The 24,639-nt window shown below is 36.7% G+C and overlaps 1 protein-coding gene across 1 annotated transcript; it reads right to left on the bottom strand.

The window, feature by feature from the left end:
• Positions 1-2,666: 2,666 nt before the first annotated feature.
• On the bottom strand, positions 2,667-17,247 carry LOC129263870 (serine/threonine-protein kinase PLK1-like). Its single transcript, XM_054901785.2, has 12 exons — positions 17,036-17,247; positions 14,724-14,831; positions 13,728-13,844; positions 12,060-12,277; positions 11,788-11,883; positions 10,417-10,555; positions 9,243-9,408; positions 8,521-8,697; positions 7,091-7,244; positions 6,320-6,449; positions 5,985-6,101; positions 2,667-5,398 (listed from the first exon to the last, which is right to left on the bottom strand). Exons 1-12 carry the CDS (start codon positions 17,138-17,140, stop codon positions 5,186-5,188), a joined length of 1,740 nt encoding a protein of 579 aa, XP_054757760.2. The 5' UTR covers positions 17,141-17,247; the 3' UTR covers positions 2,667-5,185.
• Positions 17,248-24,639: the final 7,392 nt, after the last annotated feature.

Raw genomic sequence — 24,639 nt, 5'->3', positions numbered from 1 at the left:
AGTCTGACTGTGACTTGTCAGAAATATCACTTGGGATCCGGGGGGGGGGGGGGGGGGGGCACTGCCATTTACAAGGTGGACACGGCTCGTACTGTACACAAATGTACCTAAATGAAAAGTGAAGAAATCGGGGGAAAATTGTGTACTTTTCAAAAGCCTGGTATTAGTAAAGGGAATGAATTACACACTATTATGAAAATCAAATATTTGAAGCATTATTTACATGTAGGAAGGGGGAAGCAAAGTGACAATAAACTGTCAGATGATCTGAGTTCTGAGGATTATTTTTACCGTACTTTTTTAGGGCCCACTTTGAAAGTCTCTGTAAGAGCATTTTGTTTACTTTGTAATGGCAGCCCCCCCCCTCCTCCCTCCCAAAGATTTCACAGGATTTGTTTAATTTACGCCGAAATCAGAGAAAGGAAGTTGATTTGGGATTGGGATTCACAAATCGTTGTGAAGAATGGCTCAGATCTGTGAAAGGAATTTTGATTGACATTGATTGTAACTGTGCCATTCATGTGTCAAAAAGTTTGTGAAAGTTGTCTGTATTAGTAAAGCAAACCTGCCAACCATTAACATTTTATCAGATTTAGTAAGATTTTTTTTTCTTTCACTAGAGGAAAATGAAAGCGAAATTCAGATTTTAAAAAGTATATGCAGTATACTTTTATTTTGTAATTGCCTCAAATTAAGATTTTTTGGTTGTTTCAGTAAGATTTTTCATTTTGAAAAGTTGGCACGTGTGGTAAATGTTCCTCTTAGTCAAGGTTATTCTATTATGCCATGTGGGGGTCACTTGGTTATTCCAGTGAGAGGGATTGTGACTACTACAATAATCCCCACTATTTGCGGTGGTTGTGATTATTTGGGCCTGTCCACAGACAAGACTTGAAACCTGGGTTGAACGACTTTAATTGTTTTTTAAAATGCCATTCAAGTTTTATCTTTTTTTTCATTTCATATGTTACCCCGATCAGGTGAATCTGAAAAGCTTTCAGATTAATCTAAGATTTGTGTGTGTGTGTGAACGCTTCTGTGTGTTCAGACAAACACAGATATTACTAGCTAAGCATACTCACACACTGTATCTTTTGTGCGTTTCCTGCTCTGAATGTGAACAGAGCTCACTTGTATATAATGCATATATTTGTATATAATCCTTTTACCCCTTTTCTACTCTTCTCTGTACATAGATAACAGGTTGTGAATATTACACTCTCGTTTTGTTTTTCTACGAGCCGCTTTTCGGTTCTTTTACTTTATTTGTACAGAGACATTAAAATCTAATGACTTCCATGTTTGGTAAAATCGTGAAAGCTGTGTTTTTGTATTTCTTTCCTTTTCAAATTTTTGTGCATTCTTGCTTTGCTGCATGTACAGCTGTGCTCAAAAGTTAGTGAACCCTACCATAAAATGCACTCCTTCATGTCGACAACAAGGCCCGTATTCCGAAGTCAGGTTTAACTTAGACCATGGTCTAACTCTGTGCTAAAATTATGGGAAGCCAAAGGTGTCAAAATTTTTCTTAAGTTGTATGTTTCTTATGTTAACTGTGCTCTTTTCTGATTCGACGATGGTGAAGACAATCATCTATTTATACTTCCTAGACAATTATGAATGATTTGAGAGCCAAATGAGATGAAATATGATATCTCTACTGTTAGTGAATTATGCAAGTGGCTATCCATACCACAACTTTAAACCCGAGTTTAAGTCAAACCCGACTTTAGAATACGGGCCCAACTCTACAATGTTTAGCGAGCCCAGAGAAACAAACTTTATTGAATGTAATATATTATTACCTGACTTCACAATTATATATCTATAACATGGTAGAACTTGAACATTTTAATTATGTTCATTTCTGGTGGGGTCCAGTAAATTTTGTGCACCGCTGTCGTTCCAAGGATCCACAAAATTATGTAGAATTGTTGCTTTCAAATGCCGATGCATCTTTGACAATATACAGGTAACTTTGCCTAAGTGGAATCTACTGGGACCAAATAAATCTGTAGATGTAGAGGATATTCATATTAGCTAATTTGATTATCTTTTAAATCTACATATTCATTTGGTCCCAGTAGATTCCCCGTAGGCAAAGTTGCCTGTATATTGTAAAAGATGCTTTGGCAAGAAGAGGGTATATAAGACCCCGTTCTTGTAACGATCTTTAAACTAGTTTAGTGGAAACATGTAATGAGAATGCTCAAAGCGGTCTTGGAAGCGATCTTCAGACCAGTTTAGAAAACCACCCGCGGTGTGGTTGCCAAGACCGCTTTGCATAGTTAAAGTAGTTTTTAAACGAAGGTGAGGACACAACCGTTCTTCGGAAAGCAATCCCCCCACATGTTTGGTGCGCTACTCTGAAAACCAGTAAAGATGGTGATGTAGATGTTAGCAAAGCAATCTTTTGAACCGGTTTCCTAAAGTGGTTAAGTGGAATAAGACCATCTTAAATACATTGAGACAAAATACATGTAGATATCCTTATTGGAAATAAGTTAAATTGGCTTAGTGGCAATTAGACCATGTAAGATAAGATGAGACAAAAGCAAAGGAGATGAAGCATGTTATTCTTGTTAAAAACAGCAAAAAAAAAACAAAAAAAAAACCAAACAAAATAAAATAAAAACAAAAACAGACAAAAAACCCAGGAAACAAAATTTTAAATACAAGAAGATTTTATTTCATTATTATAAACCTTAAATCAGAATAAAGTCAATACTACGTCTTCATGAACACTGTATTTTATATACAAAGTACCGTTCTGCTATGATACAAAGTCCTAAGATTATCCAAAAAATTCCAAGCCATAAAAAAATGTCGACCGATTGCAAATTACATGGGACTTTGTTGGTGGAATTCACTTTTCAAAAGGGGAAAATGCCCCCCATCCACCTCTATTGTAAAGTCCTGGTGGGTGTTTCATAAAGCTGTTCGTAAGTTAAGAGCGACGTTAAGAACGACTGGTGAACCTTTCTTAGGCGCTTAACCATCGCCAATGAACATACCATTTACCACAAGAAAGGATCACCAGTCGTTCTTAACTTACGAACAGCTTTATGAAACACCCACCTGATACTAGCGTAGCAAATGTTAATCTTAGGAATATCCCCGATGACCATGAATACACGCTTGGTAAACCTTAGATGTTACAAAGTACAATAAACTTTGACCTAGTACAAGTTATTTTACATGGCAAGGAGTATAAAGGGTATAATTACAGAAAGCTACGGAGAACAAGGCTTCTCCTTATGCATTGCATCGAATCAATGCTCTAAATCAGTGGCCCATTTCATTAAGAGTTATACAACTATGGTAAGATTGCCAACTACCACGGTAAACTTGTTTGTGATCGGCTACCGATTGAGCCACGTTGCCATGAATTCTTTATGATACAGGCCTCTGGACTGACCGAATCATGGCAAAAGTGCAGAGGACAAGGTTATGAGTTGATTTCTTGCAGACCCTATAACCTGACCAATCAGAAGGGTCAAGGGGAGGGCATTTCACGAAAGAAATAGTCAATGATTTTCAGTGACTATTTGTTATAAGCTACTGAAATCCTTGCATCTGATTGGCTAAGAGCAAATTTGTAGGTAAAACCACTGTCCATATTCTTTCTGAAAAACTCTCAAGATGTTGTAAAGCCCCGCTCACACTATACGATCCGACTTTCGGAAAAGAATTTGAAATGGCATTTTGATAAGAATATTCCAACCTCTCAGTTCTCAAAGTTCTGAATAGTACAAAATTAAAAAAATTAGAAATTCCAGGAAATCGCAAGCCTCCTTGTTGGAATAAAAGCAAATTGGTTTCCGAATGGTAGTGATGTCATAGCAATTTTGCCACTGGCAGAGTGGCAGGTATGTGTATTTAGCTACTCTATTTCATTAATCTAACATTAAAAAAAAAAAAGTTTTATTTTTGCTTCAACTCGGGCCAGGGCACAGTTAAGAGAAAGTTGCTTTTTAAAATAGAAGACCAAACAAATATAATTAATTCTGAAAGAAAAAAAAATCAACAAAAGAACATGATTCTATAACTAAACAATGAAAGAACATGAAGCAACTTTACACAAAAAAGAAGTTGAGATAGAATACAAGGGGCACTTCGTCACAAGCCCAATCGACTAAAAAGATACCCTCTCCCAAAGTTTGGACACAAATTCCAGAACATACATGTAGAGGACTTGTGCGCAAACTCTACTTCGGATTCCATTCAAATGCATAACCATGCATGTGGAAGATAAAATAGAAAAGGCTCCCTCACATTGTATCCTCACAGAACTAAAATATACTACATTTGTTCACTTTGCAGACCATTTCAAATAATAAAATGATGCAAAACTAGAACTGCTTACCGTATGAGCTTCAAGCTTTTTAGAGAGTTAGTCGTCATATAGATTTTGATATAAGATTGATTCTGTGTTAAAAACGTACGATACTGAACCACAGGGGAACATTGAATAACATAAGATATATATATACATACTGTACATTATTTGTTTTATTTACAATAGATACATGAAAGAATCAAAATTCAATGAGCGTTTCATCACCAGCAGTGGACAGCGATATCTTTGGCTCGTCAAGATATTATAAAGGATGTCATGGAAGTGAATTATCCTGCATATCAAAATACAATCTGTTGAAATAGTAATGCAGGAAAAATTACACTTCTCTGCTTCCTTCAGTCAAAGTGGGCAGCAGTGGATACCACTCTGCTCTAACAGGTTCACTGGTATACAAATACTGACTGCTCATGAGGGCAATAGTAAAAATTATTGCCCTAAAGTGGTCTTCTTACTTCTTTTAGTCAAAGTGGGCAGAGATGGGAACCACTCTGTTCTAACAGGTTTACTAGTATACAAATATTGACTGCTCATGAGAACAATAGTACAAATTATCGCTCTTAAATGGTGATCTTGAGAAGATGAGACTATAGGCCCAATATTTCCAAGTGACCAGTCAATATTTGTTTTATAAACCAATTACTTTTCGAGCAGGGCAATAGCAAAAACTAACGCCCCCATCGGTATGTAATATGCCACAACACCAGATGATTTCTTTAAAATCATGTTCTTGACGTATTTGAGCCTGTCATAGTTTGATAGCTTCTTTTTGCGGCAGACCATTTCTTTTCGATCATGTTCTTAACAGATTTTAGCCTGTCATATTTACTAGTTGGCCTTGACGGCAGATGTTTTCTTGTCGATCATGCTCTTGACCATACTGTCAGCGTATTTGAGCCTTTCATAGAGGTCGTACGTGCAGCCGTGTTTCTCGATCAGATTTAGGTGGAAAGTGCGGAAGTTTCTCTTGGTGTCAATGTAGGTGGCAGCTCCCATCAATGGACATACTATCAGCTTGGTATGATCGTCAAAGAAGTTGATCTGAAATTTAAAAACAATACAGTGTATTAACAAAAATAACTAGTCAATTTGTGAATTTCATGATACATGCACACAAGTTGCGCCTTTATTCTGATGTCACTATATCAATATGCAATGAGCAAGCTGATGATGTCATATCCCCACTTATTTTTGGGGTATTTCATTATAATTATATTACACTTATTCAAATTTTGTCCACCAAGAATGAAAAATATGTGGATTAACAACTGAGTTAATGGATAAGATATTCGTTGCTGCGACTTATTTTGTTACAAGGAAAACATTTCATACACACATATATGAAAATATCAAATAGAAGTTAACATGATTTCATGTAATAACACAAGAAAAGGGAAAGCGAGGACATGACCTAATGAATATTCATGACAGTGTGCATGTACATGTAAATGTTTTCACAAAAATTTCTTAACTTTAAAATTCAATAACTTCGCTATTTTCAAATTAGATTTTGATGAAATTTTCAGCATTTCGCTCTGTGAATTTTACTCTTTTATTTAGATGTAATTATTTTCAGCACACAGTACACCTTAAACCAATGCTTTTAATAGGAAAGAAAGTATCATACCTGTAGAGTTCCATTGCTAAGATGAAGAACAATAGCGCTCTTTGTCCTAAACCAGCTCTGTAGGAATGGTAGTCTAGCCATGCTATCTGATTCACGGGGTGTCATGGCGGCACCAGCCTACGACAAACAAAGAAAGATTTGATTAATCAACAACAGAATAATTTACCTGTATCGCATCATTATTTGCTCCCCATTTTTTTAAAGTCGGCAAAACAGCATGTTCAGACATATGTCTATTGTTAAAAAATTTAACTGGACATATTATATGATTGTATCATTATTCTATTTCATCAAAATGTAAATGGATGAATGAATGATTGAATTAAATATCTCACCTTGAGTAGATGCTCACTCATGTAGTTCCTAAAGTATTTCAGTAGGGTAACTTTCTTGTGTAGCGTGGTGTCGTAAGCTCCAAGACGACAGTACTTCTCATTTCCTTCTCTATCTATGTATTCCAATGTGCTGTAGGATAAGCAAGTCAATAATAAAATTGTCAGTAAAACAATTTTACTCTTTCTCATTCAAGATACAAAGATTTTTTAAAATTCATCCAATCATATTCATGGACTTAAATTTTTTTTTTGGGAGTTATCAGTTTAACAAATCTATCAGAGAAAATATAATCAAAGGCAAATATTGCTTTTATCCAATCAAATCCAAGGATGTTATAAATTCAACCAATCAGATTCAAGGATTTAATTCACAAAGTATTTGGGGCGGATCAGTGAACAGAAAATCAAATGAAAATTTTATTCTCATCCAATCACACACAAGGATTTAAAAAAATTTATCAAATCAAAGATAAGGACATTTTAATTCCTCCAATCAGATCCGAGGACTTTATTTTACAAAGCATTTGGGGAAATCAGTGAAAATAAAATCAAAGACAAATTTTATTCTCATGCAAACAAATACAAGAATTCTAAAAAGATTCTCCAATTAAAAAAAGAATTTTAAAAAACTTATCCAATGTGACACAATGATTTATTGAAACTGTCCAATCAGATGAAAAGATTTGCAGTTATCAATGGACCATTAATTTCATAAATTCAACATTATATTCAACCTTTAGGAAGGCAATATGATATCTGTATAACACTCACTCTGCATTGGCATGGAGTAGAAGTCTTGTCGAGTCGTTGAAGAGAACGCCAACGCTGCCGTCGCATAGCTGGTAACCTAGACCATATTTGTCAGAGTAATCGACCCATTTGCTGACCCAAAGGACTGGCACTGCTGCGGGGTCCTCAGCTTCATCTAAAACAGAAATAAATAGTGTTAGTAGTTGTTTTCCGATATTTAATAGTGGAAGTCTAGTTATGAAAATAACGATAATGGCTGAATAATATACACCTGTTAACAGGGGACCCGTTGAATAAAACTTTGCCATAAAAAACTCTTATCAAATTATTTTTGCTAGAGTTTTTTAATGTGTAATTTTCAATGGCATAATTTTGTTTGCCACAGTTTTAGTTAATTTGCCAGAGTTTTTTTATGGCAAAAGTTTTATGCAACGGGCACCTGTAGCATTCTTTGCCAGATACACAGAGCAACTATTTTCGTCTCGGCCTCCGCTCGAGCTATCAACAGTGCTCAGTGCATTCCAGGAATTAATCCTGTCAGGTACCCATTCACCTCACCTGGGTCGAGTGCAGCACAATGTGGGTAAATTTCTTGCTGCAGGAACACACACCATGGCTGGAAATTGAGCCTATGACCACTTTGGAAGAGTTATGAGTTTGAATCCAGCCATGACTTTGATTCCCTCCAGCATTGAAGTAACTGATCCAAATTGTGCTGCATTTGATCTAGGTGGGTGTACATGGGGACCTGGCTAGAATTCTTATTTCCTTGAAAAGAAATACTTTGCAAAGAAAAGAAAAACCCTTGCCGGACCAAAGCCAATGTGATACATGTATCTCCAAAGTTCTTCAGAAGCACATACTCATGACAGCGTGATATGCACTAAGAGTGTGATTCTGCCTACAAAAGTTAAGTCTCTTTGGACTAAAGAAATCTATTTGTTTTTGATAGAGGATGGCCCCATTTACTGGTCTTGGAGAATTGACTGAGGCAGATTCAGAAAATAATGCTTGTGCGCTTTAAAAAAAACCTTGCTGGGCTAAAGCCAGGGTGATAACACAAAGTTCCTTTGAAAGCGCATACAGATGCTAGATGACAGTGTGATATACGCTATGTGACTCTGCCTATTAGATGAATCTTTTGAGACTAAAACAATCTTCTGGACTTAAAAGATGCCCTGTTGACTGGCCTTGTAGAATTGACTAGAGCAGAATCGGAAATGATTGTGCGCTTAAAAAAAAACCTTGCTGGCCAAAAGCAAGGGTGATAACACATGATCCACAAATCTCCAAAGTTCTTTGGAAGTGCATAGAGATGATTGCATGATACGTGCTATACATGTGACTCTGTCCAAGACAAATCTCCTGGGACTATTTGACTGGGAAGACGCCCTGTGGACCGGCCTTGGAGAATTGACTCGAGGTTGATCCATCGGTATGTGACTACTCACCTAATCTGACGTCAGCCTTGGAATGAGGCTTGGAGGATACCACACTGAGCAGATGAGTCCTCAGACTGGCCAGGTAATCTTCCTTGGGTTGGAAAACCTTTGGTTTGCCGTTCTCTTTGCGCTCGCTGTGCTTCCGGGGTTTCCCGCTCTGCTCACGACTGGGAGGGACGTTCTCATCTACAAGAAGAACGCAGGCAGCCAACATTGTCATCAAAGTATGAACTGTCTTAGGACTGGGCAATATTGATCTTGTGGACCCCCCCCCCCAAAAGGAATCACAATAAAGCAGGGGAAAAAATATTGTCACCATGAACCTTAAAAAAAAAATGTGCGACACACATCCAATGCAGGAAGTATGTACGCATCGAAGAGACATTATATTTATAAGAAATTTCATAGAGGAAGTGCAATAGTCTCGGGATTTATACTTCAAAGCTATCTTGAAATTAGAAATCTTAACATGACTTTCAACCAATGAAATGCGCATGTACAATAAGGACTTCTGCTTGAGTTTTTGAGTTGCCTTCAAACATAACTCTTCCTGCTATGGGCCCCAGGGCTGACTGACAAGGGGTGGGGGCCTATAAGACCCCCAATAAATTATGTGACCCCCCCTTGGATCCGCCACTGGGGACATCTACATGTATCTAGAAGTTGCACTCAGCGACAGAGGCAAGATAAGTATGTGGCTCTAGGTGTGAACAATGGTTGAATAGACCTACCCTGTGCTTGGACTTCTAATAAAGGTCTTCTGGATGAGGATACTGGCACTTGGAACCTTGGAGCCATGGTAAGACAAGTGGTTGGAAGCTGAGGTGGTAGGTACCCTGAGGTGAAGAACTCGTCCTGGAGGAGGACGTCAATGTGCGGCCTCTGTTGAGGATCGTTCTGAAGGGGAAGAAGGAAAAAGAGGGTTTAGCCATAGCGAGATGGGTGGGAGCTGAGGCAGTAGGTACCCTGAGGTAAAGAACTCGTCATGGAGCGGGACGTCAATGTGCAGCCTCTGTTGAGGATCGTTCTGAAGGGGAAGAAGGGAAAAGGTTTTAGCCATAGTGAGATGATTGGGTGCTGAGGCAGTAGGTACCCTGAGGTAAAGAACTCGTCCTGGAGGGGGACGCCAATGTGCGGCCTCTGTTGAGGATCGTTCTGCAGGGGAAGAAGGAAAAAGAGATTTTAGCCATAGTGAGATGGTTGGGAGCTGAGGCAGTAGGTACCCTGAGGTAAAGAATACATCCTGTAGGGAATCAATGGGTGGTCTCTGTTGGGCATCGCTCTAAAGGGAAAGATTGATTTACATAAGAACAGGCTTTGTAAGAATACATTCCTAGCCATAGTAAAATAGGCGACGGGGAGCCGAGGCGGTAGGGTACATCTCGGAAGAGGGTTGATCTGAAAACTCTAGATTGATTTAATGACAAGGGGATGAGAGAGAATGCAAGAAATCTGTCCAAAGCTTCTTTTCAAAAGTTTGATGTCATAGTGTTTACATGGACATGCAATGAGAATAGGAAAACAATCATTCAGATATAGATACATATCACATTATATACTACAGAGCCCTGTCTTACAAAGAGTTGCGATTGATCCAATCAATTGCAACTATGGACGGCCGGCAACATCAACATGTATTATTCATGGTTGTTCAAAATATTTTCCAACTATAGTGTAAATTCCTGCATTCATTGTTTTCTTGAAAATTCACTGTGCTTCTCTTTGTTTACAACGGACATTGTGCCAATCTCCTATAGAAAAAATTAGGACACTGATGGATTTCCATAGAGTTACGATTGATTGGATCAATTGTGACTCTTTGTAAGACGGGACCCAGTTGTTATATCATGTGACAAGTACTGCACAAAAACTATTATTACCATCGTTACGAAAGTCTTTACTTACCTTGAGTAATTTTACAATGAGATTGCGAGCCGGTGTACCGACACTGGATGGTATTCTGTATTCATTCCTCTTGATTCGTTGATAAGTGTCTTTCAAGCTCTGGGTCTCAAAAGGGGGTTTCCCAACCAATAATGTGTACCTGGAGGACAGATCAAAACAGTGCAAGTCCATAAAGAAGGACAAAGGATTACAGCCAAAAAAAAAAAAAAAAAAAAAAAAAACTAGACTAATACATAGAGACATTGGTTAAATTTTCTAAAAAACCCTATGGAAATTAACTTTCACAAAAATAGGGGTATTATGGATGAAAATTGATTGACTTCTTTCCCGAAAATAGGGACTGTCCCTATTGAATAAAGACAGAGCAAGTATATGTAATAGGCAAAGGAAAAGAATTATGGTTAAAAAAAGAAAGAAAGAAAGAAAAAAAAAAATCTTACTTGCCTTAGAAGCAACAATCAGAAAACTGAAAAAAATTATCAATATAATAATAATAACAGGCATTTATACAGCGCCATCTATCTAGATTAGAAAAAATATATTCCAAGGCGCATTGTTATTATCATTATTACCCCGGCTTTAGCTCGAGCTGCCTTTCAGCACTCAGTGCATTCAAGGAATTAATCCTGCCGGGTAGTCGGGTACCCATTCACCTCACCTGGGTCGAGTGCAGCACAATGTGGATTAATTTCTTGCTGAAGGAAATTATGCCATGGCTGGGATTCGAACCCACGATCCTCTGTTTCAAAGTCAAAAGACTAATCCACTGGGCCACAACGCTTGGGCCACAAAAGACCAAAATAATTGGTCTTTTATACTGAAACAGACTGATTGGCTAGATAACTTTTGTTTTGTGGTTACATGTACATGCAAAAACCTTATCTAAGTTGAAAATAAAATTATCAATGTCTAAAAATATTTCTACAAGTTGAATGAGCAATTGTACACAAGAAGTTTCCATTTTGCCTATAATTCCAAGTCTGACCAATTAACGAAATGGCTTTACACCTGTTTTCATCTGTAAATATATAGGACCTGCACAAACCAATGACCATCTCAGAAGGGTTTATTTTCATTTGGTCTAATGCCAATTCGTCCAATTGCCAACTCGTCTACTATCATTTGGTCTACCATCACTTCGTCCACTGACCACATGGTCTAATTGCCATTTCATCCACTCACTGTTTCGTCTGATAACCAGTTGGTCAAATAGCCATTTAGTCCATATACCACTTGGTCTAATTAGACAAAGTGATAATTGGACCAAATGGCTGTTGGACGTAATGGCTTTAGATTAAACGAAGGTAGGCCATCTGGTGAGTGGACAAGTTGGCAATTTACCCTGAGAAGGAATATTTTAAAAAGACTTACATGATACACCCTAGTGACCATAGGTCAACCTCGTAGCTGTGACCTTTCTTGGATAGCACTTCCGGGGCAATATAGTTGGGAGTGCCACATAACGTCCTGAAGAAAAAAAAATCAAACAAAAATCAAAAGTTACAATCATTATACAGAGTGTCCCAGAAAAAAAAAATGAAAACCAAGAATTATTGATGCCTTATCATACCTAAATCACAAATACAATAGACAAATAAATGACCTATCATTGTAAAATCACACGTCTCCTCCGCAGGACTTACTTCTTGCGCTCTCCGCTGAAGTCGACCTTGGTAGCAAGGCCAAAGTCGCCGACCTTGATCTCCATGTTGTCATCGAGGAAGAGGTTACCAAGCTTGAGGTCACGGTGGATCACCTTCGTCTTGGACAGATACTGACAGGCCAGGATGCACTGCCGCATGAAGTAACGAGTCTCTGGCTCAGTGATCGCCTTCCGTCTTTTGTGAAGCTCCATTAGCGACTGTTGGAGAGAAAGTAAATGAAGAGAATCAGCCAATAACGACAGCGACGGACATTAGTTGTTTTGAGCTCTCTTTAAAGGTCAAGTCCACCCCAGAAAGATGTTGATTTGAATAAATAGAGAAAAATCTAACTAACATAACACAGCAAATTTCATCGAAATCGGATGTAAAATAAGAAAGCTGACATTTTTAAGTTTCGCTTATTTTTTCACAAAACAGTTAAATGCACAACTAAGCGATATGCAAATGAGAGAGTCGATGATGTCCATCACTCACTATTTATTTATTTCTTTTATTGTTTGAATACAATATTTCAATTTTTTACAGATTTGACAATAAGGAACAACTTAACCATAAACTGTTAAAATAATGGTAATTTCATGTGTTCAGGGAGAAATAAAACTTTGTTTCACTTGACAAGAAGAAAATTAGAATATTTCATATTTCTTATAATAAAATACAAAAGAAATAGTGAGTGGGTGACATCATCAGTCTGCCAATTTGCATACCGACCAGGATGTGCATATAATTGTTTTGTGAAAATAAGCAAACTAAGAGACTTAATAAACCAGGGGGGTGTTTCACAAAGATTTAAGTAAAATGTCATAACTTTCTTATTTTACGTCTGATTTTGATGATTTTTTTAGTGATATGCTTGTTGGATTCTCTTTTTATTCAAATCAACTTTTGGATGGGTGGACTTGTCCTTTAACAACATACATGTAAGCTGTGTCATGGCTTTATATGTATCATGGTTTGAAGTCTGTCATGTTGTACAGGGACACATTGCAGAAAAAGTGTGAATGATATCATAACTTAAAGGAGAATGAAACTCTTGGAGCAAGTTAACTTTTGTGAAAGCAGAAAAATCAAAGAATAAGATCAATAAAAGTTTGAGTAAAATAGAACTAGCAATAGAAGAGTTATGAGCATTTGAATGCCGAGATCACTAATGCTATGGAGATCCTCCCATTGGCAATGCGACCAAGATCTATGATGTCACAGATGAACAACTCTCCCCTTTTGGACACTGAAAATATACCCCAAAACATCTCTTTTTGCTCATTCTAATCATATGACAAACGATTCATCAATGATATAATGTTGTGAAACCTCTGTACTTGTCCTCTCATAAAGAGAACACATCACCTTGTGATAGACTCTATAAAAGTGAGAATATAAGTGAAATAAGTACTAAAGTAATGAGGGAGTTGTACGTGTGTGACATCACAGATCTTGGTCGCATTGCCAATGGGAGGAACTACATGGCATTAGTGATCTCAATATTCAAATGCTCATAACTTTCTTATTATTCATTCAATCTTCCTCAAACTTTCAACAATATGTTTCTTTGATTTTTCTCTTTGATATGGATTCAGCTGGTTTCAAGGGTTTCATTCTCCTTTAATTAAGTCATTGTATATATATTTACAAGACACATTCACTTACCCTCCTCCTGCACAACTCCAGTAACACATAAACGTTGTCCTTGTCTTCAAAGAAGCTATGAAAGCCTACGATGTGACGGTGGTGGAGGCTCTTGTGAATGTGGATCTCCATCGTCATCTGCAATAGTAAACAATTTGGTCATAATGGAGAAGATTTGAAGAATTGATTACTGTATCCAATTGTACTGTCACCCTACCATTTGTTTTAAATGCTATTCTATAATCATTTTCTGGAAAGGAGTGTAGCATTCCTGGGCTGGGCTCCGTCTTTAATACAAATTGCGATTGATCCGATCGATCACAATTATGGACTGCCAGCAATGTCAACGTCTATAATGCATGTTTGTTCAGAATATTTTCTTACTATGATGTATATTCATGCATTCTGATTCATCGTTGTCTTGAAAATTCATTATGCTTCTCTTTGTTTACAAAGGACATTGTGCACCTTTCCTGTAGAAAAAATTATGACACTGATGGATTTCCATAGAGTTACGATTGATTAGATCAATCGTAACTCTTTGTAAGACGGGGCCCTGCTGTATACAGGGTGCAGGAATGCACACATACCATAGTCAGTGTTAAATACAGTACAGGTACATGCAACTCCAATTTTACCCCCAAATTCCTAAATGCTGTCTATTATTTCTCTCTTTTTTTTGAAAGAGAAATAAAGACAGTATATTAGGTATAAATGCTAAGTTATATCTGAATCTGACAAATAACATGAAGTTTATACAAACCAGGGAATGACTTGCTACCAAATTTGAAGGGAATAACCTGCTAACCATATAGCATTTTTTCTTTTTCCTTTTTTTCCCCTATTTTTTCCATGGTTGTTTGTGTCGAATTGTATTCAATTTTATGTACATTTCAAAAATATTGTCGATTCAATAAACACAAAATCCAAAAAAAAAAAAAAAAAGCTACTTCAGCAAGAATCAGCATTTACCGGTAATCCCTGTGTAAAAAAAAAGTGTAACATGATATATAGTACCTTGTCTTTTTGGTGAGGTTTGACAAGAAGGGCTTTCGAGACGACCTTGCCAGCGTAGATCTGTTTGGAGGCATCATCAGTCAGCTCATAACACTTAGCGAAACCACCCTGTATAGACACAAAGAAAAAAATAATGTAATGGCTCAGTACAGCCACAGGTGCATTTGAAAGGGGTAACAGCTATCTTAGCCTACACTGTACATGTACATCTTGTAGTAAAAAAAATCAATGAAATGTCATTTTCTTAAAAGAATTGAAAATGGTTTAAATTAGACAGGGGTGTGAGTGGTCACAAATAAAAAGATCTGAAAAAAGCTGAAGAGTATTGAAAAAGTCTGAAATAGAAAGAGCTCCCATACTTTTTGTACAGAGGAAGGCAAAAAATAAGCTGAAATTAAGCTGAAAATCAAAAAAAAAAAAAAAAATCTAAAATCAGATAAAAATCTGAACTCTCACACCCCTGATTAGAGTCCTTTAGTATATCAACATACAAATCATTTAACACCTGCTTCTGAAAGAAAAAAAAAAAAAAGAAGTTGAAGTCATCATGAACCGTTAAAAAAATTGAAATTTATGTATTTTGTATTGGGGCAGCTGAGATCATATGTCACAAATAAAAAAAAAATATAATGACTTTCTTAATCTTTGATGGATTTTCCTCAGAACACATCTATTATTTTTTTTGGGGTATTTTTAGTAGGGTATGGATTGGGGCATTGGGCAAGTTAACATCTTTACACTGTGGCCCACATTGACAATGAGGGAGAAATATAAATCTAGGAACTCAACAGTTGTAAAATATCCCCCCCCCCTTATGTTCCACCATGGACCTGTGGTTCTAAAGACCTATAATTCCAAGGCCTACTCCGCATGCGGTGGGGGGAATTTCGGCAAATTACATGTAACTATTGTAAGCCAAAATGTATAACTATAAAAGAACATTTAGGTATGTGTTGTTTAATGTGTTGTACTTGGGCTATGGACAGGGGATTTATTTTGAAAATATCAGCTGAACGACTGATGACATGAGTTACAAAAGAGAAGTTTTTTGCCTATAAAATCCACTAGTTAATGGAAGTGGCCAGGTGGGTTGTTTGTCTTGTTAGATACATGTGATGTAGATCACTTTTAAAAAGGGAAGTTCACCCTGACAATCATTTGAAAAAAAGAAATATTGGTGAGGCTTTCATGAAAATCAACCAAAGCATTCTTTACAATTTTTTATTTAAAGTTTCAATTTTGTGATGGAATAAGTCACAGAGGAGCAGCTACTCCTGGCACAAGTTTGAAGATCGGAGGGGGTCGGGTGACAAATTGTCTGAAAATTTGTTGATTTGATATGAATTGACCCATAATATCCATATGCTGTACTCTCATAGTCATACCTCATAGTACCCGAGAGGGGGTCGATAGAGTGAATAAAATCTTAATTGATCGAAATCTAACATGCTAATTATGTAGTGTGATGTATAAGTCATGATCATGGTCTCATATTTGGGCATTGATCACTTTTTTTTTTAGTTTAATCTGAAAATGACTTTCCACATTTTTTTGCAAGAAAATCATAATTTGTTCCAATTCTAATATTTTTTTGCAAAAAAACAGTATGATTCTATTTCTAGATCTTGTTTTGTTATTTCAATGAAAACAGACCTTCTAATACTGAACATTCTAACAAAGTTAGTCAAGATAGAAAGAATTACAGTACCATCCGGGCGGATGATCCGGCTGATTCCTTGCTTGAACAATTGTTTCAACTTTCAAGAAATATCGTAATGAAGATAAATGAACACAAAATTATGAAGAAAAAAATCACGTCTTCACGAAACAGGTGAGAAACTGAGAATGAGATCCAGCTCAGCCCCGTTTTGGAGGCGGAGGCGAGGTTGAGTTGTTCCAAATTCCAATCCCCCTAACAGTAACAAGTTTAATTATAAACTTGTCTTGGCCTGGTTTAAAAAAGTATATCAACCAAAATTTTTGTGGAGTTTTCTAAAATAAATGTTAATTTTTGCCTCATTTCACTCGGGTTAACTAACTTTTTATTTCGTTTAACCTTGCGGTACGCAGATATGTGCCCCCTCTCTTTCTTCTCTTTTAACTGATACCTCCACTATTTTGATAATCCATTAAATTTCAACACAATTTCCTGACTCCATTCAAATGACGCAAAACCTCACACTCCACTGGCACTGTGGCTGTGCACAGTGCAGTGCAGCTGCAGGTCACTTTACTATTCACACACACACAGCTCAACAGGCAACACGACTCAACACTAACTGAAAATGAAAAAAAAAAAGCTCACGAGTTACCTTGCCCAAAAATCTTCCTTTTGTGTATGTTTTTCCAGTTGATGGATCTGTAACAACATCAGGAACTTCCTTTACTCTGAGATCTTCCTTATGTCTTGACGCCATCTTAATATTTTAAGCCAAAATATTTCAAAATTTGTCCAAAAAACTGCAGACAATTTCAATGCGTCGATCAAGTCAGCTGCGATCGCCTGTTTCTGACGATCTTTTGTGCATTTAAAAACAGCGGGCCGGTATTCAATGAATAGTGGTCGTTCATTGGCCGATGAAGATCTCCGCTTTCGCAAATACTCTGCTCTGATTGGACGAAGGTACGGACATTTAAACCGAGTTGTTCATAAATTTAAATATGGTACAAGGCATTTAGGGTCATTTTCTAAATATTTATTTATGTATATTTCTTTGTAAAGTATAAAGGAATTTCATAATTACGATTGATAAATATATCTGTTCTTATTTGATACCATTTATAATAAAAAACAATTAAAAAAACAAATAATAATTATTTTTCTATTATTCAGACAGTCTGATAAAGAAGCTAGATTTATTTACATATTTTTAGTTGATCCACGTGCACCGACAAGATGGCGATGCTTGCGGAGCCGCGACGGCGACAGAAATTGTCTTTTGACCCGAGAAATAAAGCTTGGAGTGAAGGTATGAAACATGTATGACATTGAATAATATGAGTATCAGGTATTCTGATGTTCTCCTTGTTCTGTTGCCCCCAAGAAGAGTAGTAAATGTCAGCGCGGTCAGAGTCTGACGTAGTCGTAGTGTGTGGTTGTGGAGTAGGATTGGATGCCAGTGGCAGTGCGTGAGTGCAGTGTCTCTGTGTGTATCGTAGATGGACATGTACAGACACAGTAATCAGTAGTGTCAGTATGGCAGTGTATCCTATAGACAGCTGGCAGCCGTCTGTTTCGAGGAGTTTTTTAACTTTTTTTATTTTTTTTATTTCTCCTCGTACACAGACGGCTCGCTAACGTCCCGTTAAAGACAGCACGTTAGCCATTCTCTGATTGGTCGGTTAAGGACGTATATCCTGTGCATGTACGTACGGACTATACACACTAAAGGACGTTATTCGCAAGATGGTAATTGAAACGATCTTCACAGGTTCGCTATCACCATATTCAGTTTCCTAATTTTAATATCACACAACTGCAAATGAAAGATTCTCCAAGGAATTCTGAATTGGACAACAGGACGAATGGACGATTATCTAGCGAAGAAAAACAACTTTTTGACCCATACTGTGACGCGCGCGCTCACGCTCAACCAATCAATCAATGGTCAGACTATAGACTTCGGTACCAGTCGTAATAAAAACATATTTCATGCACGTCGCCGAAGATACAATTTTTTGTGTATCACTATCAGACTCGTGGCTCGTTGCACTAGAGCTAACCGATTTTGTTTTCTAGTTCTACGTTAGCGGATGATATTTACAATATAACGACAGTCTTCTTATTCGAGTGGTGGTTTTTTTTTTGTATTAAGAAGTTTTTATTTGTCAACAACTTCAATTCATACATGTCATATACAAAATAAAATACATACATCAAATACAATATATCTTTACAAATTAATATATGAATACATTGTAAACTCATATACACTTTAAATTTTCTCTTTTTTCCTTTAGTGTTACAATAAAACCTAATAAAACTCAACGTACTCGATTTTTTTTCTTGTGTCAAAATATTCACAACGTAACAGATTTTCCAAATACACAAAACCAATCATTAATACAACCTAGTCGAATTAAAGCCATTAACAAGGATTTTCCATAACCCCCCTCCCCACACCTTGGCCTCATTCCTCATATATTTCATATCCTATAACAACATCAGCCTCAGGCCCTACCCTCTACCCCTCCCCATAACCCCCCTCCCATGCCCTTCGTCGTCACAACCTTCCCGTTCTACTCGTGTGGGGGCGGAAAAAACGTTTTCCTTCTCTGAATGGTAAGAATGAAAAAAAAAATATATATGTACATATATATATTAATGAAAAATACTCTCATGCCTAAGCATTCATTGAAAAAATACTTTATTCATTATCGTTATTATATAATTTATACACACGTTATTTATTCTTATTTTATTTTTAACTTATTTATCATTTATTCATTTTATACTTTTAATTAATTAATTTATTTTATTCATTTATTTTCATTTTGTTTTTGTTTTTGGCACATTTAGCTCTCCCTAAACTCCTCCCAACATTCCCATTTTCTTAAAGTATACATCCAAAGAATCAAAAGTATTTTATAATGACTTTATGTGGTCATCATTGTAAAGGGGAAGTATTACTAATCAGATATATAACTTCACTTTTCAAAATAGTGATCAGAGATTGCAGAAATCAGCTCTCAAAAATGATTTATTTTCATGCCATATTTCTGCCTTCCACCGGTCCTCTTGCGAGCTCCAGCTGAGTGACGTCACACAATGAGCAGTGTGCAGCTGAGCTGACAGCAGCCCATTGGAGACGATCTTTCCAATCAGCGTTTTTTGCTCTTAGAATTGTTTATTCCTCTTAAGATTGGTCTTGTTATATAGATAAAAGTTTGAATTTACTGAACAGTGAAAAAAAGTGCACATTTAACGTATTTTGGTAACCGATATTTAGCTTAGAATTTTTTTTTTTTTCAAGAAATATATGTGAATAAACAAAGCATATTTTCACGTAGAAATCACACTTGCGTCACATTAATGTTATAGTCAATATAAAGCATAGACATTCTTCTTTATGACTGAACAAAAATTATGAAATTTCATTAAGTAGCAAAGTCAGGAACCACAAAAAAAAACACGGCAATATCCATCGCGAAATGACTGAAATTGCAGTTGAATTGCCGAAGCATTATTAGGAAACAGCGGCGAGCGGACTTTCTTTTATATATCTTAAAAATGCCTTCCTGTTAGGGAGATGGTCTGTGGCCAAATGCGTTGGCCATTGTTTTGTCATGTGCGAGGACCCTGGTTCGAAACTCGTTTTTTTTTTCTGGGTATTTTTTTTTTATTCCTTCCCTGTCCCTACCCATTTTTTTTTTCTCTTTTTATTTTCTTGTGAAATTCTATTCAGACCTGTATTTATCATATCTTGCTTCTTAATTGCTGCTTTTGATTTTCAAGTTCTTGATTAGATTATTTCTACTCTTATTTGGGATGGGAGGGGTAGAGTTAAAAGTCAAGTCCACATCAACTAAAAATTATTTGAATAGAGTAATTTCCCTTGTTGTTTTTACTCAAAACAGTCATATACACAAAACAATGATATGCAAATTAGAGTTGTCACTCACATCACATTCGTTTCTATTTTTGTGGCATTTTGTTTTTTATTCTTTGCAGATTTGACGATAGAAACTCTTCATCTGATCACAATAGGTTATATTTACGGAACTGTTAAAATAGTAATTATATAAATTTGAATCAAAGTTTTTATGAAATTTCCTGCAATATCTTGTTATTTTTCTTTAAATTCAAATGAATTTTTGATTGCGTGGACTTCTCCTTTACTCTTAATGTAGGGAATGCATAGCAAAATTTATCCAGAAACAAAATTGTCTTAGAATATGCAAATCAGTAATTGGACACATGTTCACTTTTCTTTCATCCAGGCCACTTCCTCACATCCACCAGGCTTTCAGTCTTATAACAAAAATGATGAACCATCACACAACATTCACAGTGCTTCACAATAAATATTTCACTTCTGTTCATACATGCAATAAATATTGTGGAAAACAAATAAAAGGCGTACCCATATTCAAATACCGTTTAAAAGGACAAATATATTATACCTTTCGAGAAAAATCAGCACGTTAAATATCTGATAACAAAACATAATTATGGGGCACTGCAAGAAACTTATGTTCAATTGCAAATCAAGCGTAAGTCTTAAATTCAAATTCAAGCGTAAGGGAAATAATAAGATGGCAAATATAGCGATCTTCAACGCTTATATATAAGCGTCGAAATTTGTAGCCATCTCCTTGTATTAGTCTATAATATACGACGTGTCAAATTGTAGCGAACTAGTTCGCTATTTCCAGATCTCCTCTATATATATATATATATATATACGAGGGGGAATTGTAGCGAACTAGTTCGCTATTTTCCAGATCTCCTCTATATACAAACGACGGGAAATTGTAGCGAACTAGTTCGCTATTTTTCGGATCTCCTCGATATATACACGAGGGGAATTGTAGCGAACTAGTTCGCTATTTTCCAGATCTCCTCTATATACATACTACGGGATTTGTAGCGAACTAGTTCGCTATTTTTCGGATCTCCTCGATATGTACACGAGGGGGAATTGTAGCGAACTAGTTCGCTATTTTTTTATTTTTCCAGATCTCCTCTATATACATACGACGGGATTTGTAGCGAACTATATATGAGGGGGCATTGTAGCGAACTAGTTCGCTATTTTTTTGGATCTCCTCTATATATACACCAGGGGGGAATTGTAGCAAACTACATGTAGTTCGCTATTTTTCGGATCTCCTCTACATGTATACGACAGGAAATTGTTGCAAACTTGTTCGCCATTTCTCATCTCCTCTCTAAAATATAAACATGGCAAACTGTAGCGAACTAGATGGCAATTTTTCTGATCTCTTCATATACACGAGGGGGAAATTGTAGCGAACTAGTTGTCATTTTTTCCAAAGCTTACATTATTGTGAAGGCTTCAAAGTGAAAATCTGCAGGTTTTGGCTGTATATATTGATGCCATATTGTCAAATTGTAGCAGACTAGTTCGCTATTTTCCAGATCTCCTCTATATCCATACGACGGGCTTTGTAGCGAACTAGTTCGCTACTTTTCGGATCTCCTCTATAAAATTATATACACGAGGGGGAATTGTAGCGAACTCGTTCGCTACAATTCCGTCTCTTGTATATATAAAGATCAGAAAAATAGCGAACTAGTTCGCTACTTTTCGGATCTCCTCTATAAAATTATATACACGAGGGGGAATTGTAGCGAACTAGTTCGCTACAATTCCGTCTCTTGTATATATAAAGATTAGAAAAATAGCGAACTAGTTCACTACAATTCCTCCTCGTGTATAAAATTTTATAAAGAAGATCCGAAAAATAGCGAACTAGTTCGCTACAATTTTCCGTCGTATATATAAAGAGGAGATCCGAAAAATAGCGAACTAGTTCGCTACAAAAGAAGAGATCCGAAAAATAGCGAACTAGTTCGCTACAATTTCCCGTCGTATATAGAGGAGATCTGGAAAATAGCGAACTAGTTCGCTACAATTTCCCGTCGTATATATATATATAGAGGAAATCCGAAAAATAGCGAACTAGTTCGCTACAAATCCCGTAGTATATGTATCTAAAGGAGATCTGGAAAATAGCGAACTAGTTCGCTACAATTCCCCCTCGTGTATATATCGAGGAGATCCGAAAAATAGCGAACTAGTTCGCTACAATTTCCCGTCGTTTGTATATAGAGGAGATCTAGAAAATAGCGAACTAGTTCGCTACAATTCCCCCTCGTGTATATATCGAGGAGATCCGAAAAATAGCGAACTAGTTCGCTACAATTTCCCGTCGTTTGTATATAGAGGAGATCTAGAAAATAGCGAACTAGTTCGCTACAATTCCCCCTCGTATATATATATAGAGGATATCTGGAAATAGCGAACTAGTTCGCTACAATTTCCCGTCGTATATATATAGAGGAAATTTGAAAAATAGCGAACAAATCCCGTAGTATGTATCTAGAGGAGATCTGGAAAATAGCGAACTAGTTCGCTACAATTCCCCCTCGTGTATATATCGAGGAGATCCGAAAAATAGCGAACTAGTTCGCTACAATTTTCCGTCGTATATAGAGGAGATCTAGAAAATAGCGAACTAGTTCGCTACAATTCCCCCTCGTATATATATATAGAGGATATCTGGAAATAGCGAACTAGTTCGCTACAATTTCCCGTCGTATATATATAGAGGAAATTTGAAAAATAGCGAACAAATCCCGTAGTATGTATCTAGAGGAGATCTGGAAAATAGCGAACTAGTTCGCTACAATTCCCCCTCGTGTATATATCGAGGAGATCCGAAAAATAGCGAACTAGTTCGCTACAATTTTCCGTCGTATATAGAGGAGATCCGAAAAATAGCGAACTAGTTCGCTACAAAAGAAGAGATCCGAAAAATAGCGAACTAGTTCGCTACAATTTCCCGTCGTATATATATATAGAGGAGATCTGGAAAATAGCGAACTAGTTCGCTACAATTTCCCGTCGTATATATATATATAGAGGAAATCCGAAAAATAGCGAACTAGTTCGCTACAAATCCCGTAGTATGTATCTAGAGGAGATCTGGAAAATAGCGAACTAGTTCGCTACAATTCCCCCTCGTGTATATATCGAGGAGATCCGAAAAATAGCGAACTAGTTCGCTACAATTTCCCGTCGTTTGTATATAGAGGAGATCTAGAAAATAGCGAACTAGTTCGCTACAATTCCCCCTCGTATATATATATAGAGGATATCTGGAAATAGCGAACTAGTTCGCTACAATTTCCCGTCGTATATATATAGAGGAAATTTGAAAAATAGCGAACAAATCCCGTAGTATGTATCTAGAGGAGATCTGGAAAATAGCGAACTAGTTCGCTACAATTCCCCCTCGTGTATATATCGAGGAGATCCGAAAAATAGCGAACTAGTTCGCTACAATTTTCCGTCGTATATAGAGGAGATCTAGAAAATAGCGAACTAGTTCGCTACAATTCCCCCTCGTATATATATATAGAGGATATCTGGAAATAGCGAACTAGTTCGCTACAATTTCCCGTCGTATATATATAGAGGAAATTTGAAAAATAGCGAACAAATCCCGTAGTATGTATCTAGAGGAGATCTGGAAAATAGCGAACTAGTTCGCTACAATTCCCCCTCGTGTATATATCGAGGAGATCCGAAAAATAGCGAACTAGTTCGCTACAATTTTCCGTCGTATATAGAGGAGATCCGAAAAATAGCGAACTAGTTCGCTACAAAAGAAGAGATCCGAAAAATAGCGAACTAGTTCGCTACAATTTCCCGTCGTATATATATATAGAGGAGATCTGGAAAATAGCGAACTAGTTCGCTACAATTTCCCGTCGTATATATATATATAGAGGAAATCCGAAAAATAGCGAACTAGTTCGCTACAAATCCCGTAGTATGTATCTAGAGGAGATCTGGAAAATAGCGAACTAGTTCGCTACAATCCCCCCTCGTGTATATATCGAGGAGTTCCGAAAAATAGCGAACTAGTTCGCTACAATTTCTCGTCGTTTGTATATAGAGGAGATCTAGAAAATAGCGAACTAGTTCGCTACAATTCCCCCTCGTATATATATATAGAGGAGATCTGGAAATAGCGAACTAGTTCGCTACAATTTGACACGTCGTATATTATAGACTAATACAAGGAGATGGCTACAAATTTCGACGCTTATATATAAGCGTTGAAGATCGCTATATTTGCCATCTATAAAATACCGCAAGCGTAATAAGGTCGAGTTGCAATCGCACTTCAACTACATGTTTAATCAAAGGACTTACCCTTGATT

This window comes from Lytechinus pictus, chromosome 6 (assembly GCF_037042905.1).
Source record: "Lytechinus pictus isolate F3 Inbred chromosome 6, Lp3.0, whole genome shotgun sequence".
Taxonomy (NCBI): Eukaryota; Metazoa; Echinodermata; class Echinoidea; order Temnopleuroida; family Toxopneustidae; genus Lytechinus; species Lytechinus pictus.
Note: the sequence above shows the minus strand (reverse complement) of the source record. Positions and strands in the feature narration are given on the sequence as shown.

Bases quoted from the DNA above. Each gene is read 5' to 3' on its own strand.
- LOC129263870 (XM_054901785.2), bottom strand. From the start codon at position 17,140: ATGGCGTCAAGACATAAGGAAGATCTCAGAGTAAAGGAAGTTCCTGAT. The intron at 10,556-11,787 runs GTAAGTCTTTTT...TCTGTCCTCCAG, and splicing joins TGGTCACTAGGGTGTATCAT to GTACACATTATTGGTTGGGA. The intron at 8,698-9,242 runs GTAGGTCTATTC...TTCTTCTTGTAG, and splicing joins ATTAGAAGTCCAAGCACAGG to ATGAGAACGTCCCTCCCAGT.